At 30.9% G+C, this 21,693-nt stretch overlaps 1 protein-coding gene across 7 annotated transcripts in view; it reads left to right on the top strand.

Moving 5' to 3' along the window:
• The window catches only part of LOC106665388 (sodium channel protein 60E-like), a 341,161-nt gene that overhangs the window by 288,399 nt on the left and 31,069 nt on the right, over positions 1-21,693 (top strand). For all 7 annotated transcript variants that reach the window (XM_014391781.2, XM_024226925.1, XM_024226923.1 and 4 more), the window contains 11 exons: positions 2,742-2,922; positions 3,853-3,930; positions 4,037-4,178; positions 4,254-4,388; positions 4,939-5,161; positions 12,019-12,200; positions 16,430-16,592; positions 17,010-17,224; positions 18,618-18,788; positions 19,168-19,361; positions 19,471-19,576. In XM_014391781.2, the coding sequence (XP_014247267.1) occupies positions 2,742-2,922; positions 3,853-3,930; positions 4,037-4,178; positions 4,254-4,388; positions 4,939-5,161; positions 12,019-12,200; positions 16,430-16,592; positions 17,010-17,224; positions 18,618-18,788; positions 19,168-19,361; positions 19,471-19,576 (1,790 nt within the window). The remainder of the gene's footprint in view (positions 1-2,741; positions 2,923-3,852; positions 3,931-4,036; positions 4,179-4,253; positions 4,389-4,938; positions 5,162-12,018; positions 12,201-16,429; positions 16,593-17,009; positions 17,225-18,617; positions 18,789-19,167; positions 19,362-19,470; positions 19,577-21,693) is intronic.

Genomic DNA, 21,693 nt, shown 5'->3' with positions numbered 1-21,693 from the left:
ATCCTCTTTCCTCCAGTACTAAACCCACTGCTTCAAAGAAATTGTTGGAGTATAGCTCCGTTAAGGTTTCCCTCAATATCCCACACTTTGCGCTTTGATGTCCACCACCAGATCCAATGCACACGCAGCCTCATATGCCACCGCGAGGTCTAGGACGAAACTCTATCCTCGCTGGCGACAAAGATATCCGGCCGGAGATATGTCCCGGTGTGAAGTTTCAGTTTAAACAGCTAACTGGTATACCGAGTCACTTACAATCCCCTTTTGGGCAATGCCTTACAATCTTCTAGTGATTCTCTAGACACTTGGAAAGGCCACATATCCCTCTTGTCGCATCGAATTAGTCCTAAGGCGGAGGACATGGATCGATGGAGTCATCAGTTGCCCACCGCACCAGTTCACCCCGTAACTGTTAACGGTCTTGAAATTCCAAACGTCAACGAGACAAAAAAACCTTGGTATGACATTATATGCATGCTTGAGATGGAAAACACACTTTAAAAAAAAATGAAGAGTTCACCATCAATTTCCGGAAAATGTAATGGTTAAAGGGCAGAAGTTCTCCTTTGCCATTGAAAGGAAGCTTTTACTTTATCAACAGGTTCTGAAGTCTAAGTGGCCTACGGCAGCTCTGGGGCTGTGCCAGCTAGACCAACCGCCAAATCATACAAAGATATCAAATAGAGTAATTGAGAATCATGGTCAACGCATCATGGTGCATCAGAAATGAAAAACTCCATGATCTCAAAAGAGAAAGAAAGCGTATAAAACCGCTTTAGCTCACCATCAAAGGCTTAGAATATACGTTATCGTAGAAGCAATCCATCAAAGGTCGAACACCTAGCCAGACGACTCAAACGCGTCAACGCACATGATTTATTCCGTTATGTTCATACACATTATTTATTAATTCACAGGTGCAGTGATGCGATCGAAGTGTGATTTAATTCTGAAGGTTGGAGGGGGAAAAGGGGAAAAGTTGTAATTCTATAGTAGATTTATACTTATTGTGTCTAGATTTCTTCTGTATGTCTTTATAGTCCTTCTGCTTCTATACTGCATATGGATTACAAAGTTTCCACCAGGCGTCACCACTACTTCGGTAATGCTTTCAACAGCAGCAGCCAATCAGGACTCGGCAGGGGCTTAGAGCCCGGCGCCGTAGCTTTTCAATGTAATTTGTCCGGTCCCACGGTGGGTCCGTTGCAACTGTCTAAATATCTATCATAGAAAACGTGGAATTTTTGCTCACCTTGTGATAGTTGCTCACCTTCACAAGATATTTTTGGATAAATATATCGAGAAGGAGCTTATATACGTCTTTTGCGATGGCAAATTCATTCGCCATTGAAGCAAGAAAGCGCCTCTCGATTTGTAGCTGCAGCATAGAGGGAGGTACTAGGAAAAACAACAAATATCGCCCTACAGTGCCGCTATTGCACTGCGTGTATGTGTGCACTAACCAGTCTGATGCTTGATGACACTCTTCATTCACTTCAAACAGCAGCATACCATTATTCAAATTTAAGCAGGGAGTTCAACTGGCTTGAAATCAGACTCATTGACGAGTTCTCATCACTAATTGAGCAAGCAGCCATCAAGCCACAAACAACACGATCCTCTCAACAGCATCTCGTCCTTAACGACAGTAATGGCTTCCACAACCACCCGGCAGTGACGACCATTGTCAGCGCATGTCTCTGCACACAGCCATCACCTGCCAGCCCACGGCAGTCAAACATCTACAGCAACATCGGCCCTTCCTAGGGGGACCATGACTCTAGAGTTCTACGAAGTTCCGACTTGGGTGTTGTTTGTACTCTGTCTCATGCCACCACCTAGTTATGAGTGGTGAATAGTATTTCTTCTGCATCCACCATCAGCCATGGGTGCATCCAATAGTTCCCTCCTATGCGATTGTTACTGTCTAGGATACAGAACGTAACATATTATAAATGTGCATCTACTTGTAAGTTATTTTAAACTGAAGGATATGTTGATACAAATTGCAAGCTGTAGACCTAAATTATTTTTTTATTGTTGTTTCTTTTATGCAGGATTGTAAACTTTTTTTATATTCTTTCACTCGTGTATTAATTTGTATGCAACTCAAAATCTAGATTCCTGAGTTGACTTTCAATTTTTTGCCAGTATCATATAGATGTATTTAGAGATTTAATTCTGGAAAAGACAGCAGTATGTTTACATGAATGGTTATTTTTCAAATTTTGAGTTTCATTGGAATACCATTTATGGTTGTTACATTTTTTCATTATAACTGCATTTGTTAATAAGTAGGGGGAATGTGCAGCCATTGAAAAAGAGTGGATTTGAAAATCTCAATAGTTACAATCAACATCAATAGAACAAATAATGATTATTTGGAGATTGTGAGGTGCGGTCTGGTGTGATGTAGGTTTTAGAAAAACATTTTCTTTATCACACCAACGTTTCAATCTTTATTGAGATCATCTTCAGGGCTCAAAATGTTTGTTTTCCATGTAGACGTGTCATTCTTGTGTGTCGTGTTGAGAATGCCCACAGCCCTGAAGATGATCTCAATAAAGATCGTAATGTCGGCATGATAAAGAAAATGTTTTTCTAAAACCTACGTCACATCAGACCGCACCTCATGATCTCCAAATAATCATTGGCTAATGGTCACTAAACACAACACAGAACAAATAATTATAAAATGAGGCGCAAGAAAAAAATAACGCAGAAATATTTATGTGTTTCAGGTCTGAAAACAATCATCAACGCCTTGCTCCACTCTTTCAAACAACTGGCAGAAGTAATGACACTGACGATATTCTGCCTGATGGTTTTTGCTCTTTTTGCTTTGCAAGTCTATATGGGGGAACTGAGAAATAAATGTGTGCCAACTCCTCCTGAATTCCTCTCTCACATTGGTTGGAAACTGTAAGTCAAATTCAATTTTTGTCATTATGTACCAATTATAATTTTTTTAAAAATTTTAATTCCATGTAGATTTTTTTAGCAACTTATTTGAAATGTTTCATTACAAGACTGACTGTTTTGCATCAGCAACACTCAGCAACCCAGGAAAGAAACAACAACTCAGAATGAAGAAGGACGTCTTGCTGGAAGTTGCTGGTGCAAAATGGTCTTATATCTCTAACAACTCAAAATAATGAAACATTTAAATAATAAGATGTAAAGATCCCCCTTTATAAGTTGTAAATAAGTTGCTGAAGATGGGTACTAGACGCGGAACATCCAAATAAATAAAGAATTTACTTTTAGAAAACCACACGGATTTTTTTTTAATATAAACCAAAAAAATTTAAGGGGCTAAGTAGTCTTAAAAATTTCCATGTTCTAAAAAACCCCTTTATATTATTGGTTTATAAAAAAAACATACAAGGAAACGTGTGGAAATATTAATTTTATTTTTTTTCATATTTAATTTTAGATGACAAAAAAATAACTTTTGACACCTTTGTAAATGTTGAAGAATTTACATATATTATTTTGACGAATCAAAAATAATGTAATCTTCTAGATTCCAATATATTTTTCATTTTTTTACAGCAGAAGCAGAAATTAAATTTAATAGAACTTATTTCCAAATTGAGTTATATAAATTCCAATTTCTATCATGAATCTTGACCAAAAGATAAATTTTTCAATATGCTTCCCTTCTGAAAACTGAAGCAGCAGGTTTAATAATGATTAGTAAAAATATGACATTCTGCCAAACAAGATTAAGTAAATGAAATACATTTAATTTTGTCAAATGTAGCACAACTTAAATGTGGAAGAAATATTTATCATTCATTAACTGCACTACATTTAACATGTAAAAATAATGCTTTAACATTGTTTAAGATGGATTAACAATGAAAGTCATTGGTTATTTAACGATGACGGTGACCCTGTGATCTGTGGAAATGTGACAGGAGCAAGGTACTTTATATCAAAATATTTTCAATTTCCGTTATAGTTCTGTTATTTCATTGTCATTCTTAGCTAACACAAAAATGTTGTTTGACAATTTTGTTAAATATTTCAGACATTGCCAAAGTGGTTACATTTGTTTGAGAGTCGGTGGCAATCCTAATCATGGTTTCACCAGTTTTGACAATTTTCTCTGGTCTATGTTAACAACTTTCCAACTAATTACACTAGACTACTGGGAAAATGTTTACAACATGGTAATTAAAAAAAAGAAAAAATGAAGAAGAAGCAATCCTCTTTAATAATACATCATTTTTTTTAATTCTATATAGGTACTTGCCTCGTGTGGGCCCTTAAGTGTTGTGTTTTTTACTGTTGTTGTCTTCTTTGGATCCTTTTACCTTATTAATTTAATGTTGGCTGTGGTAGCTCTAAGTTATGAAGAAGAAGCAGAAATTACTCAAGAGGTATGAAACATTTTTTTACTGATTACTGATTTATATAAGCTCATACATATACATACATACACGCGTATGCAGAGTTGAGCCTATCACTTCCCCAAGCTCACCAGCAATTCCAGTTTTTGTGACATTTACCATAAATTACCAGCAGGCATCGAGAATCACACCAGGCCTTGGTCAGATATACCAAGGGCCACTTATCCGCTGCCGAGTTGGGCTCCAGGGCTATCAACAGCTAGGTCATTTCACCCCCCGCCCAATGCAATCAATTCTTAGATCTAAACCCATTCACACTCACTCACTCTTAAATACATTCTTTCTTGAGATACATCGAGCTACCTTTCTCTTCACACACATTTTTTTAAAGATTTAATTGTGACTTTTATTGAATTGAGTCTGTATATGAACCAATCTAACTGTACTCGATAATAAAAATTTATTATACACTATAACATAAAATCTCAAAAATGATAATGTTCCTCTCTAAAAAATAAACTCTAGTTTAAAATCATTGATAAATCATTTTCTGTAAGATGTATAATAATTTTGATTTCAGGAGAGACGTAAAGATTTGACTGAACATCGTGATGATTCTACTTTTAGTTTTGACCCTTCAAAAATTACAATTAAACAATTAGATAGAGGTAGTAAAAAGAGGATAGATTCTAGAAAAGGAATGCTGCTAAGTTCATATTCAAGGAAGAAAACACGTAGACGGAAACGACGACCTGGAACTGAAAGCCCTAACCAAGGGAAAAATGATCAACATTCAGCTACATGTAAGTTTAATTGTTTTCTTATGAATTCCTGAACAATAAATATTCAATTGTTTATATGTATGTCTGTTTTATTGTTTATATTTTTTTTGTTTCTTTTTTATTTTTATTTTTTTTTATTGTATTTCATTTTACTGGAATCCGAACCATCTATGTTAATGACTTGTTTCAAGGTTTCAAATCTAATCGCAAGAAAAATTAAAGTGCACTCCAACAATTAAAAATCAATTGTAGTAACATCAGGTTTATTTGTATGTATATTCACTTTAGAGGACTTTACTATATACATCCAGAATAGTCCAAAATATGAATGAAACTCAAATAAGTTGACTGATAAACAATGAAATCGAACATTATACTTGTTGAATTATCTCTGGGTCCACCTATTCTTGCTGTTAGTTTTCAGTCATGCCCACTCGGCTCTACATCATTTACTGTGGATCTCTGTTTGCCAGTTGCTGCTTACTCATACTTTGATGAGTTTTCTGGAGAAAGGAAAAGTGGAGAAGGGTTGGTTGGAATTGAGGGTTGTCCGCTTCAGAGTCCACTATTGGTATTAAGGGTCGGTTTTGAGCTTTTGACTCAAAAACAAATAGTTTAGTTGTAGTCTCATTTTATATTGTAGAATTTTAATTAGTATCAATAATGCGTGTGAAAATGAATTTGTTTGAGAGTTAACAAGCCATTGAGCATTTTTCGTTTGTGTACATTTTACTAGAAAGCCGGGAAAATTGGTAGGCAAAATCTTACATTACACACCTAAATAAATCATCATGAACAATAAAAACAAGTTCGAAATTATTCTAGGAGGTGGAAAACTTATATACACAAACAAAAAACACTCAATAGTAAGAACTCCCAAAGAAATTCATATTTCCAACATCTTTAAGGCCCCATATGCTTCTGTCATGGGTTTCCTAAGAAATAATTCACCTTCAGCATGTACTCCACTATGCTTTTGTTGGAAAAATTCTATACTCTAAATAAATATTGGAGCGATCAAATTCACAAATAAATAAATCATTTTGTTAAGTTTTTTATTTTCTTAACTACAGCCTAGCAAACTTCTACAATCATCGTAAACATGATACTACCAAAGGGAGTCAGTAGTTCTACTAAAAACAGCCTAAGTATACAAAATAAAACAATATAAAATTGTTACAAATGCTGCCACCAATCATTCTTAAACAATTTTAAAAACTACTATATTAGTATGATTCCTCTTAGAGCCTAAAATCCAAATTTACTTCAATTTAAAAGGAAACGTTAACATATATCATGTGATTTATCAAAATACCAGGTCCTCAGAATTTGTTTTTCAGTTTTCAAAATTTTCTGTCTACTGAGATAATGTGACAATGTTTCCAATGTCTTATATTTTCCCCCTCATATACCTGCGGCATACGTGTAAGCATTGTCCTGAAAAGGCAAGGAGCTTTTTTAATTGATTTCATTAATCGAATTTTTAAAGTTTTGAATTACACCAGTACAAAATGGCACAGTATCTCCAGTTTGACCTGGAGGCAAAGCTAATAAGTGTAAAGTACCACAGTCCTGAAAAGATTGAGTATAGTTTTTTTTCCAATGGATGTCAGACTTAGGAAATTTCCTTGTTCTTCGAATCTACCTAAAATTGTTATACAGGACCAATTTTCCATCACAAGTGATGATTCTACCCATAAACGAATTTTTTAGGTGGAAAGCTAAGGAAAAGGTACAAACAAACAAGTTAATTGGCATAAGTTGAATTGTGTGGTACTACTTTTAAATTGTTAGCACATGTAAAGCACATTAATATGCCGTATAATATTATATTTATTAAAAGTAAATACTAGTTTTTACCCTATAAAAGGTCACATAACCTAACCAATAACAAAAATGCTGATGACTGACTTTAAAAAAAATGACAGGCCTTTTTTTGGAAGACCTGGTATTTTAGTTTGTTTATGATAATATTAGATTTTTTGTTCTGTTAATTACACCAAAAAAAACTTGGAACTTGAAACGATACAAAATTTAGTAGGATATAGAAACTTTGCAGCAAAATAGTTTGCCAGTTGTTTTCCAAAGGCAACACTTTGGTTCCAGATAGTCTTGGAAATAGAAAATTATATTGTTGAGTGCTGGCAAGCAAAAAAAAATTTAAAAATAACTGGTAAGATTCGTTAACTTTTTATTATTATTGATTATTTAGAAATCGTGAGATTTATTTATTTTTTTTTCCTAATGAACCCAACTAAAAAGGTGAACATTCAGTTAAAAGGGTTATGGCAGAAAAAAGTTTTACTGCATTCTTTTGCAATTATTGTGACATAAAGTTGTAAATTATTGAATGTTTTATTCGGTATCATAAAATAAAGTGACTTTGGTTTGAATTGTAACTAGTTTCTTTTATCTGTCCATCATTAGGTAGATTTAAAAAAAAAAAAAAAAAAAAAAAAAATGAATATATTATTTTAACATGGTCAAATGAGAATTCTTTAACTTAAAATGTTATTACAGGCAGTTAATAATTATATATTGGTTTTGTTTGCACATTAAATATAAAAAGTAGTGTAATATCTATCATTTTTATACATTTATTATTTGACGATATTTGAATATGAATGCCCTCTAATGGACAGCCAGGTTTAAGGATTCCAATTATGAAAAACTTGGTGGGGGGGACTCTAGTTGCTACAAAATCAGAAAATGCTTCTTTTGGTGGGTTTAATTACAATAAATATTAACACACCCGCATAATATACACGCCCCTTTAAAAAAAAAATATCGCAACATCTAGAGATTTTTGTATTTTATAAGAACACGAGCTTTTACATAAATAAATATGACTCAGAAGTAGTAGTTGCTCAGAAGTTCAAATTTTCTTTTTTAATCAATTTAATTTGATTTAAAATGGCATTTAATAACAATTATTGCTCCCTCTGGCATTGATGATTTGGCATACTCACAAAAAAAAATTGTAGAAAATCCTGGTGTATCTTGTCCCACTCCTCCAATACAATCTTTAACATTTCCAGGGTTAAAGGATTCCGTGATTGAACCTTTCTTTGGAGATTATCCCAAAAGTGTTCAATTGGATTAAGTTCTGGACCTCTTGCAGGCCACTGAAAGTTATACCTGTGGTGTTCAGGAACTCAGAAATACATGTTGCCCTATGTGGCCAAGCATACATGGTGCAAGCAATGATTTGGAGCCTAAGAAAGGCATAAAATGCATTACATGATCTTGTAGAATCATGTTTACATATAGTAAGGTATTCCCCTTGGATTGGTACCGACTCGGTACTCCAAAGAAAAGTCACTGTTTCCAACATGCAGTAATGACTGTACCATTCTCCAGGTCTTCTCCAGTCTCTTTCACAGCTATCTGGACTGTTAAGGGATACTCTCATTCCCTCGGTGAATAGTACATTTTTCCTCTAGTGACAAGACAATGATTGGTGTTTCTTCCTTTCTCTCTCTCTGGTATTTTGTGGTGAACAAGTGTCCTTTCACGATTCTTGAACAGATTTGACTCTCTTTCACTCTCTCTCTCTCTCTCTCACACTCTCTCTCTCTCTCTCTCTCTCTCTCCCTCTCTCCTCTCTCCTCTCTCCTCTTTTCGTCTAACGGTTATCTCTGAAATTGCTATCCTCCAAATAACAATGATCAAGTTTTTAATGCCAAAAGTTGTTGAGTTCTGATTTCATTTTGCTTGAATTTTAATAAAACAGTCGTCTATGGTATTGGTGATTCTGAGATGCCCTGAATTTTGCCACTTCAAGTGATTCCATGTTCTTTATACCTTTTAATGGTCTTTGAAGCTATTGCTTAATGAATACCAAGGCAATAAACAATGCAGTGCAATCCTTTCTTTACTGAGTGTGATGATTCTGACTGTTCGTCATGGCTTAAATGGCTTATAATGACACAAACAAAATTAGCATAGTAAAGAAAAAGAGAAAAAAATTGCTACCTGGGGATTAATTATTGATTATCATGATTATGATATGATTAATCCCCAATGTAATGTAACAAGTAATATAAGCAAAACATGGGTTAAGGTCAAAAACTAAAAATTATCTAGATTTATATGGGTTGTGATATTTTAAACGGGGAGTTTATTATGTGCTAGATATCACTTATGTATTAGTAACATCAAAAATGTATATAACCAAATTGTACATTAAGGTGGCACATAGATAATCAACTTAAATTTATATACATTTGTATAGTTTTCGGTAGTTATGGTTAAATCATTTCAATGCCTTCTTACATGTTCACAGTTAATCAAATAAATTTTAAAAAAATGTTTTAAGAGCAGATGAGTGAAAAAATACTAAACTTAAAAAAGCATTGTGAATTTAAAAATGTGCATACTCTAGTGTTCCGAATATATTAAAGAGAAAAGACAAATATTCAGAACTAATAATATGTCATATTAAAAATAAAATAAAAACTTTTATAACTTGTATCTACTTACATTAAAATAAACAAACTGTTGTTAGTTTTATAGCCCAGAGAAGATGAGTGACATTTCACTGAAGAAAAATGGAACTTTTTCAAATTTTTATAGTTGTTCCATTAAGTATTTCGTAAACGGAAGTCAAATATCTTTTTTTATTATTTCAACTAGCATTAAATTTAGTGGGCCGTATTTGAGGTAAAGCACCATTTTCCAATAACAGTTAGATTAAATTGGTTTAACTTATTGAGTTTTTGTAGCAGTAACTGCCTGTTTCTTTTAGACCACTTTACACGCTTTAGCATGCAGTAACTTTTAAGCAGAAAATGTCTTGTGCCACATATTTCGTTAATTTGTGGCAAATCCTTAGACTATAATGATAAATACATACATTTTTTTAACATTCTTAAAATTGGGAATGCTATCAATGATGCTTTTAGCATGTTTAGAGGCACATTTTCAATTTTAGAATCGTAGGATTCATATGAGGAGGGTTTCTTAAAAATTATTCCTTCTAAAATTATTATTTATCCACTATTTTGTATAAAAAGCTTTCATTTAAATTATATCACTAATATTAAAATAATGGTTCCAAAGTTTATGCATTTTTTCAGCATAAAGTAGTATAACTTTTGGCCAGTTAAATTTAAGACTTAAATTATTTTATTTTTATTTTTTTACACATTTAAATAAGCAAAATAAATACAAAATAACTTTATTCATAAATAAACACCTTAACCAAATTTAGTCATTTCCCAACCAAATATATTTACTGATATCCCAGTGTTTACTATATGGTTTCCACTTATTTTATTTTAAAAAATGAAGTTATATTTTGATAGGGAATAATAATAAAATGTTCTCATAAATAAAAATAGTTCTGATTTCAGGAATATTTATATTTATTCCTTTAATGTACCAAACCGCCAAAGAATATAATTTAATGTTCAACTAAGTAAATTACAAACGTCTCCATTTTATTCTAAAAACGTTGGATAAAGAATATATAATTTTTCTATATTGCACTTCAAATATCAAAGGAGATGGTTCAAGATTTTTCTAAAGTGATATATATAAACCAAAACTATTAGAGTTGATAAAGGCTTGAATTGACTCTTTATATACTTCAAGTGAGAAATATTTTATACAGTTTTTATATTCCCAGATTGCAATTCAATCTGTCTTTCTGTATGAAATAGTTAACTATAAAAAAAAATGTTTTCACATTGAGGTTAAAATAAAAATTAACAGGACAAGAAACAATAGTTATCTTAAAGCAATAGAAAATTAAAATTTGGACACAATGCCTTAGTGTATTATTAATACAAAACATATTGTACATATGCAAAACCTAATTATAATTGATAATATTTACATAAGAATTTGGGATTTGAGGTTAAATATTTCATATAAATTTATACAATTGTCAAATTTAAATTGTAGTGTTTATTCAACCGGAGTCACAATAGAAGTATTCAAGACTTAAATATGTTCTTGGAGAAAAGATTTTAACACCCCTGATTGCTATCATTATTGTATCGCTAAATTTAAAATGACTTTTAGTCTTGGCTTAAAAGTGACTTTTCTTCATCTTATTTGAACGAAATTCCAACTCAATATATTGTTCAATAAAGGAACCAAATTTTAATAATTAAGGTTAAAGTTAATTGAATCACCCTGTCAGATAAGTCTTACTTTCTACTCTAATTTGGCAAATGAAAAAATATCTCTTTTAACAGCTTGATTTTTAGTTTTTAATTGTTACATAACCAATTGGATTGTATGTTAACTAAATTTATATTTTCCCACTTTTAAACTTCATTATAACATTTTCTCATGCCCTAAAATATGAATTTCAACTTGTATATGGAATCACAACTTACCAACAGTGACAAGTCCTTTTGGGAGGAATTATGACACTTTTTAATTGTAAATTATTTGAAAGGAAAACTTACAATCCACCATGTCACATGAGCCAGGAAAAAATAACATGAATGGCATAATAAACACATATCTAAGATTTTTAACAAACCATATACTAGAACATCATTGATCTGCTAACATGTACTTTACACTAACACACACCTCTCACTCATATCCAAGGCAAACAAAAATGCTTTCACTATCAGCAGTACTTTTTATTACCATTATTCTATTGCAATGGTATATTAAGGGTTAAAATCATCTCAGAGATCTCACCAAACACCCTTCTGAGTACTTTTAAATTTTGAACACATTCTCCTTATTCTAGTACATCCAATCTTACATTTGTAATTCTTGTTGGATAATTATAATTTGCAAGACTAGTAAATATATTATTGATTAAAAAAAGTTTTAAAAATTATTTAAATTAATTTTATATAACTTTGCTTGCAACACATGGTACTATGTCAAATTTGAATTTGTCAATTTAGGTCAAGAAGGGGAGGAAGAGGAAGAAGAAGGAGGTTTTAAGGGAGTCATTGTCAACCGAGATGTTCTAAGACGAAGAGAACGAGAAAGAGAATCGTCATTAGAAGATTCTGGAGTCGTTGATGACCATGAGGAAGGTGACTTGACCTCTGAAGATGTTGCTCAATCCACTCCACCCGTTCATGTATGTATTGAAAACATTAAAACTCATAAAACTGTTTATTTATACTTTTTTATTAAGATGCTTTTAAATTGACTGATTGAAACAACACTTTGATAAAATCCTATATTAATTTAAACATGGTTTAATAGTCAAAAATGATTTACCTAGGTATTTCTTGTTTAGAAATTAATAAAACTACATTTTAACTCTTTGAATAAACAATGAAACAACTACTTTTAAGGAGTTTTAAAATGTGATTCAAATCAGTCCTGGCATTGTGGCTCGAGTTATTATAAAATGTCATTTATGACTTAAATTTCATAAATAATGAAAGGGTAAGTCAGTAACTTAATGTAACAACAATTTATCATGGTTTCATCAAATTAACTTGTAGTGTAAATAGCAGCTTATTTTTACCCTCCCGATGTCTAATTTTTATCTAAAGTCAAAACTATTTTGTGAAAAGTTAATACGACCTGATAAATTGACCAGTTTAATAAAATAATTTTAGCTTATTTCAAAAAACTCAAATTGTATGTTTTTGATTCAATTTCACACTTTTGCACTTGATCTTTTTTATGTTTATTAATTTTTCTTGTCATAACATGTTTTTTCTTATAGCGTGCTTGCAATTAATTAAATTTTAGAGTGTTTGAACACTCTAGCACCTAAGCATTACTTGAAGTCTATCAATTTCATTTATCTGTGAACTGCTCAAACTAGTAGTTGTCTTTGCACTAAAAGTTCCATTGTCTTTTAATATAGTTTATGTTTTGCAATCTTGACATTAATTAGCTATTGTGTCTGATCAACATACCCATTTTTTTCTGTCTTTGTTACAGTCATCTCGTTTATTATCTTACTTGATTTTTGTTATGTGAATGTTTGGTTTTTGTTTTGTGTAGTTTCTGCATACAAAAATACAAATTTCTTGCTTTTTACGTGTTTTGTTACATTTCTTTTTTTCAAATAAACATTCCCAAGGGTAGTTTTATAAGAAAATACAAAAAAAATCCTTTTAGGAACAATTATTTGTTGTATCTGTGCTTTTATTTAAACTATCACATCTCTTGAAGATTATTTAAAATTGTCTCGTGTTCTTGTAAAATATTTGGCATAGCATCATAGTGTGATAGGCCTCTTTCATGTCAAGTAGTCTAGAAGTTATAGTAAAGGAGAAAACAACAACATTTCAAAGTTTGACTTTTTTTTTAAAGAATGATAGTTCGAAAAATTAATTTACAGTAACACATTGTGAATAGTTTTAGGGGCAAAACTACATTGGTCATTACCCTTTTCTTCTTTGCTATTTTTTTTTCTTTCTAATTCATTTTTTGATGCAGTCAAATTATATTATGTCAATTGGGCTTTGGGTGTTAGGGAAATCTGCTCTTTTGTTTGTTTAACCTGTTACCAGCCTCTCTCTACCTCAGGTCCTCATCAGTAATGGATAAAATATATATATATATATATATATAATAAAAAAATGTTGAAAAGTTTGTCTATTAGCATTTGTACTGCCCCAAAATACCCTATATTCCTCTTTTCGACTACACTAATAAATTAAATTACAGTCACTCAGTACATTGATAAAAATGTTTTTCATTCAAGCCAATAAATACAGACACATGTATAGTTTAAAATATTTTTGACACTGAAGCATTGTATCATTGATCCTGTGCCCACTGTTATTTGTAAATAATGATAAAAGTATTATAAATTAATTAACATATTGGAGAATCTAACCTGTTGGAGGTGTTTTGTTGGTTTCAGTGTTTTTACCATGATGTGAATAAGCAAAAAAAAAATACAAACATTTTTCTAACAACCTTAAACACAATTTTAACCTTTTAGGTTGAATAAATGGTTAAACAAACTATAATACTTGTGTTTAACCAAAAAATCCAACCAATGCAACAAAGCAGAAATCCCAGACAAAAAATTTTTTGCTAAGTTAAAGTAAAATAGTGCTGACATTAACTATCATTAACATCGTATGGTTTCACCTCAGTTTATGTATGACAATTTTAATTATGTGAGATGTTTAGTAACCAAAGATTGTTATTCATTATATTCACTAATTTCGTGGTCCGCTTGACCAATTAAATCATTACAATTAATTAAGGTTTTTAGTTGAGATAAAAAAGTCAATGGCACGAGCGGGATTCGAACCCACGATCTTCGGCTAGATACGCCGCTACTCTACCACTTGAGCTAACGTGACCTCGATCCACTCGGACATCAACTTCCTATCTCAACCCCACCTTATTATACTCACGTTATTCATTATTTTAGAATAGCCAAATTCTTGGTCAGGTTAGCCTAAATAGAAGGAAATCAATGGAAAATACACAGATAATCTAATTATTGTAAGCCTATCTGTAAAAATTACAAAAAAATGGTCCTTTCTCAGTTCCCTTTATTTTTTAATCAAAAGTATTGGTCACAAATTCAACATCTTGTTATAAGTGATACAATAGAAATACATGAGATTTACAAGACTAATATAATGTTTAATTAATAATTTGAGTATATATAGTTAACACTTTTATTTTATATAAACCAATCATCCTGATCTGTGACAAAATACTGACCCATAAAGAAAAAATTCCGAAAACACATCTGCCATACTAAGAAGAAATGCCTTTACTGTGTTGCTAGTTTTGAAAAATTGAGCTTTGAAGTTTTTCATGCTGAATGTCCTCAGTTAAGCTGACACATTTTTTAAAAATTTTGGCCTAGGATTCTAACTTCTCTTTTTTTTATAATCCTGAAAGCTTTTTTAAATTATTATTTATAACTTATTTATCAATTCACTCTTATTTTATGTGTTCTTTTAATCAAAAAAGGTTGTTATGTTAAATTTAACTAGCAAAGATTTATGAATTACTTACAAATAAGAATGTATCTGAAAAGTATTTACATACTTTTTTTATTATAATTTAATTGTATTAATACCACTGAATTTCCAATTCCTTTGGTCAATACAAAGCATCTCCTCATTAGTTGATAAGTTTTACACAGGAAACGAGTTTGTGTGGAATAAAATAAGTGGAAAATGATGCAAGTGGCACATACATTAATTTTATCTAGTAATGCAAGCACTTTTTATTAAGACATGGTACAATTTTGGAATTTTTTTTTTACTAGTATTTTCACCAAAACATTTTAAACTACTATACAATATGTCGATATTTTAAACTAATATTTTTATATATATGTACCAATGTACATCGATTTTATCATGGTTTTATTGAAAAGAAACGTAACTCAGAATACAGTGGTAAAAAAAGTAAAAAAACGTGGAGTTTTTCATTCATTTTCATTTCTTCTTAGCAAGGCAAATATCAGACAGACAAAACCAACAGGAACAGGCAGACTAGGAGCGTTGGGAACATTCAACCAATAAATATTTAACCAAATATGTGTGTTCTCAAACTGTATAATAATGTATTAATGGCAGAATCAAGCATTATTTTATTTTTATTATATTTACTTTTCAGGCAAATCTAGTTTTTACTCAAATACCATGCTTTGTTATAAATTTGATAACATGATATTTATCTTAATTATATACCTATCATATTAATTTCTTAATGTCATTTAGTAGAAAATCTTATAAAAAGGAATGAATTTTAAAATGGGAACAATAAAGGATCATAATTGAAGAAAATAATTATAATTGTAGGGGTGTTGGTGGCCGCAACAGTTTATACGTTGACACAGTGCTCATCACTGTAAGATAAAGGTCCTGGATTCGAATCCAGCAGCCCTGCATTCGAACCCATACTTAGAATTTTTTTTTTTTTTTTCAAAAACACCAACACCCCGAGGATTGATGTGACTACTGCTGTTGCGAACTTTCATAAAATAATAATAATTAAACTTAAGTACACAAAATACAAAATATAAGTACATAAAATTATAACAAATTTTAAAATGTTCCAAACATTTTAAATATCAGCAATGGTCAAATAGTATCAATGAAATTCCATTAGTATCATGGATTACTATCATCCATAGTTACAGTAGATCAAATATTATATAATATTTTTACTTTTATGAAAAATAATCCTGCTTGATAGCATGGGGAAAGAGAATGTTAATGAACGACTATTTTTATAATACTGTGGTCTAACTTTGCCCATCAGCATATTTTTTTCTTCTCAAGTTCACAGTAAATATATTGTTTGATTTATGACTTTTGTGACTGAAATATATTGATAAAAAATACCTCTCATGTGCTTCAGAGACTGAATGTTTCTCCTTCCCTGGGTGTTAGTGGTGAAGCTAAAACTCCCAAAGCAAAACCTGGACCCTTAAAGTGTAATGGAGTGAACCCAACATCTTCTTGTTCTAGGCCACTCACTGTTTACACTTTGCCACTGGATTACAAACAAGTGGTTACACTAGGTAACATATTATAAGGTTGACTATATAAACATTAAATATATGCATGAAGTGAAAATTATAAATTGTCTTGCATTAACATTTTGCTGCACTGAAACATTGTCTATATAAAACTTAATTTTGGTGGTTCGGATTCCACCACAAGCCTATTCACTCTTGGTGTGGATGACAAAGGTGTAAAAAAGCAAAGTAGATTGAAAAGAGTGAATCAAAGGCTCTGATTTCATGTACATAGTTATTACACACCTAAGAATTTTATTTTGAAAATGTGTGCCATCATAATTGAAGGTCTATCCCTTTAAATTATTGGCGTTAAATCATGCTTGTGAATTTTAATTCAGTTGCTGCCACTGCTGTGGAAGTAATTTATTTATTTATTTTTTAATTTATTGTGTTAATTTGTATATTATTTAATTGCAGATAAACTTATTGATCGAAACTGTGATGGATGCAGTCAGTGCTGTACAAATTACCAATCTTGGTTGAAATTACAAAACTATTTATACCGGATTGTTCGAGATCCATTGTTTGAATTATTAATAACTGTTTGTATATTATTAAATACAATGTTTTTAGCAACAGAACACCATGGGATGAGTCAAAATGTGAAAAAAACATTAGATATAGGAAACAAGGTAGTATTGTCCATTAAAACTATTTTATTAGATTTTGTTTTCAAATACTTTTCACAAAATTAAAAAAATTAATGTAGTGAGAAGCTCACGACTCATTTCTATATATAAAATATACAATATTTATCTGTACTGCACAAACCTAATAGATACAATTCCAGTTGGTATTGAAGAAAAAAATTTAAAAAATTTCATTGATTCATGAATAATTTATCTAAATTTCAAAAGAACTGATTGGTGGCTTCTCCAAACCCTTCACTCCCTTTCACACAATGCCAAGCATTTTTTCAAATTCTTGCTTAGTTTACTCAGACAGTGAAATCGCAGAAATAAGTAAACTGCTAGTAAGCTAAAGTCAACAGAGTTTTTTCAAAATTTTCCACACATTTATCTAAACATAAAAATTTGTACAATGAATTTGAATTTGCACCTTAAGAAGGCAAGTATTCAAGCCTTTTTCCAGAACCAAAATTTTAGTTAAATGATGGGTTTGCCAGTATAGCGTATAGTTTCCTAAGATACGGTGGGATAGTGGATGGGCAAAAATAAATGCCCCTTTTTATGGTGGTTTTACTGAAAAAACACAAAACCCGTTCTCATTGAGAATTTGAACTTTTGTTACACTTTGGATGTAGAAGTTTAACACACCATGATTTGTCCAATCATTTATCTTTCAATGTGTGTCCTAGGAAACACTAAGCAGATTATTTTAATTTGACCCCAAGCAATTAATATGTAACTATAAAATCTAGCTTACAATCACATTAAATTTACCTTCTCTTTCGATTAACAAATACTTTACTATAAACATGAACTATTTTGTACGAAAGTAAAAACGTTAAGCACATTTAAAAAAGTTATGTTATTTACAATTAAAATATTTTTCATAGTCATAGAGAGGTTTAAGTTTCAATAACAAATTTATAGTTCGTAATTTGATCCTTATCAATTATTGGTTTGCCTATGCTTGCTGAGTCATTCTGTCAGATGTATTTCAGCATTTTGACATCTTCAGTATTCTCTGTTCTCACAGAGACACACTCTCTCTCTCTCTCTCTCTCTCTCTCTCTCTCTCTCTCTCTCTCTCTCTCTCTCTCTCTCTCTCTTTTCTCTTTTTCTGATAGATTTTAAGCTCAGTAAGGAAAGGCAGACCCCAGCAATTGTCAGGATCAATTTCACCAAAACCACAAGAGAAAATCTCAAATTTTTTAGTTTCCTATAAGTAAAGCTTAAAAAAATATAGATTTTATAGATACATTTTGAAACAATGGAAAAAATCATTTAAAAAAATAAATGTACATAAACTCCCTTCAAATATAAATTATTCTGTTCAAAACAAATATTTTATTACAATTTGTTTATTACTCACCAAGACAATAATAGCTTCATTTTACAGGTATTTACGTCGATCTTTACATTGGAGTGCACTCTAAAACTAATGGCACTGAGTAAAGAATTTTTTAACTGTGGTTGGAATATATTTGATTTGATAATCGTATCTGTGAGTCTTCTTGATTTGTCTTTTGAACTGGTTGATGGACTTTCAGTACTTAGATGTTTAAGATTAGTGAGTAAACAGTTATATTTCATTATAATTTTATGACTATATTTAGCCTTTAGTATAATAATTAATATTTTACAAATGTTATCATATCATGTACAAGGTTTCACTACAAAGAAGCAGACTTAAGTTTTACTTTTATTACTGAAACTGTGGAAAATGTTAATAACACTAATTATTTTATCATCTAACATATAATGTATTTATAAATTCTATTGGTTTTTGTTTAGATAATTTTTGTGCAAACATTTTCTTAATAATCAAATTTACTGTGTTGTACAGTCGAATCATTTTAAAAATGTTAATTTTATCAATTATAAAATATACATTTTAAATCATTATTTATTTCAAAACAAATTATTTAAATCAATCTTTGCTGTTTTAGTTACGGGTACTTAAATTAGCGCAGTCTTGGACAACAATGAAAGTTCTACTAAGTATAATTATATCGACATTGGGTGCTCTTGGGAATCTCACATTCGTCCTTGTTATAATTATTTATATATTTGCCGTAATTGGGATGCAGTTGTTTTCAAAGGACTACACAATTGAACGGTTTGATCCTGATCCTGTTCCAAGGTAATAGATCACAATTTTATTAAGTATTGTTATGTGTTACTCTCTACAGTATAATTATTCAAAAATACCCTAGTTTTTTTATTCAGTAATTATCGAATATTGTTTACAGATGGAACTTCAATGATTTTTTTCATTCATTTATGATGATTTTTCGTATATTATGTGGTGAATGGATAGAACCATTATGGGATTGTATGAGAGCTGAAGAAAAGGAGGTAAATTACAAAATGTATTTATATAAATTATAACCTAATTAGAACAAAAATGCTTATTTTTGTTATGTTAGATATTATTTTATATAGCATTCTATGTAATCTAAAAGATATATCCTCTAATAAACAACTCCCTTTTATTTCTTTTGTTTGGAAATAATTTAAAAAAATAGGATTCGTCTTTACATAATTTTTTATGTAGAATCTGAATCTGAAATCAATTTTTTTTCAATATACAGTACATCCCCAGAGCTCAGCAACTTTTTTTTGGTTTAATAAAATTTATGGAATTCAATTCTATGACTTTTTTAGAAGATTTTACTTCAGGCATTTTTCTTGTAGAGTTTGTCACTTAAGAGTTATTAAGATTCAAATTGTATTTATCTCAATCATCATTCATTTACCTCCTAGTAACTTTAAGTTAATTACTAATTCAATTACCTCATAGTAACTTTATTAAGTTCATTTTGCACTTCACGGAAAGTATCTGGTGTTTTGTGAATTAGAATTATCCCAATATCGGCAATTGTGACAATTCAATTCTTTGGTTTATGAGTGAACATTGAATAATTTTTGTGAATTGATTTTAAGGAATTAAGAGATAATTTGTTTTGGTTCAGTTCATCTCCAGCTAATGTAAAAGAGAACTGCTGATTTTTTAAAAGTGTTATCTGTGTTACCGTTGAAAATAAAAATAAAATTAATTTGCTAAGGTGGTCTAAATCTTTGGAAGATAGAGTAGAATTCATTTATCTTTATGGAGCCTCATAATTTTCACGAAGTTGAACGCGTGTTTAACACCAATCATCCGTATTGTCCTGTTGTCAGGTGTTATATCAGGCAACTAATCAACAAATTTGAATAAACCAGAACAGACATTGTTAAAAAGAGAACAGGTATGTTTTTATTAAAAAAATTAACTTTTGATTTAATTTTTAAGCACAGCAGAAATTAATTATTGTCGTTTTTTCTTTTAAAAGGAGTAATAGACTTTCAGAAGAGGTGGGTGAGGACTTTCTTCTCCACTTTGTCTAAACTCCTATCCAATCATGCCAGCAAGTCGCCAGTAGGGATGATATTTTGAAGAGTTCGGTCTGAAATACTCTCAAGAAAAACAAATTTCATTCATACAAAATTCAACTGCATCAAGAACTTAATGAAGATGACCCAGATAGATGCCTTCAACTTTTGGACAACAGAAATACTGTTGAATCGGGTCTGGTATGGGGAATTTGTTTTAGTGATGAGTCAATTTTTTTTAAAATGGTGAATTGAATCACAACTGCCGATATTGGGATAATTCTAATCCTCATACAATGAGGGAATCATACACCCAGTACTCTGAAAAACTAAACTTTTGGACAGGATCTTAGGGAACCATATCATAGGACCTTCATTCATCGATGGCAATTTAAAAAGAGAAAATTACCTTGAGCTACTTGAAGAAATTATTTGCCGATTGATTGATGGTGGAAGACAATGTGAAAGCAATTTTAGGAAGGAGAAATTATTTTCCAACAAGATGGAGCGCTACCTCACTACACAAGAAATGTGAGAGACTTTTTAGATGTATGTTTCCCTTCAGGATGGATCGAAGAAGAGGTTTCATCGAGTGGTCAGCGAGATTTCCAGATCTAAGATCCTTAGATTTTTTGTGGGGGCAGATTAAAAAAGTTGTACTTCAAACAATCTGGAAGATTTAAAGGAAAGGATCAAAGAATGTTGTAGAAAACACCAGATACTTTCCGTGAAGTGTGAAATGAATTCCATAGTATGTGTGCTTCATATGGAAATTGGTGATGCCCATTTTGAACATTTAATTTACTAGGATTAACATAATAAAGTTACTAGGAGGTAATTGAATTACTAATTAGTAATTAAATTGAAGTTACTAGGAGGTAAATGAATGACGATTGAGACAAATAAAATTTGAACTTTTTAAATGTTAATAACTCTTAAATGACAAATTCTACAAGAAAACTGCCTAAAGTAAAATCTTCTTTAAAAAGTCATAGAATTGAATTCCGTATTCAAAATGATATCTTCCCATTAACAAAAAAAAGTTGCTGAGCCCCAGGGATATACCATACATTGAAAAAAAAAATTGACTTCAGATTCTA

The sequence above is a fragment of the Cimex lectularius genome, unplaced genomic scaffold, assembly GCF_000648675.2.
Source record: "Cimex lectularius strain Harlan isolate CLEC.00 unplaced genomic scaffold, Clec_2.1 scaffold9, whole genome shotgun sequence".
In the NCBI taxonomy this organism is placed as follows: domain Eukaryota; kingdom Metazoa; phylum Arthropoda; class Insecta; order Hemiptera; family Cimicidae; genus Cimex; species Cimex lectularius.
This window is presented reverse-complemented; position numbering and strand designations above follow the sequence as displayed.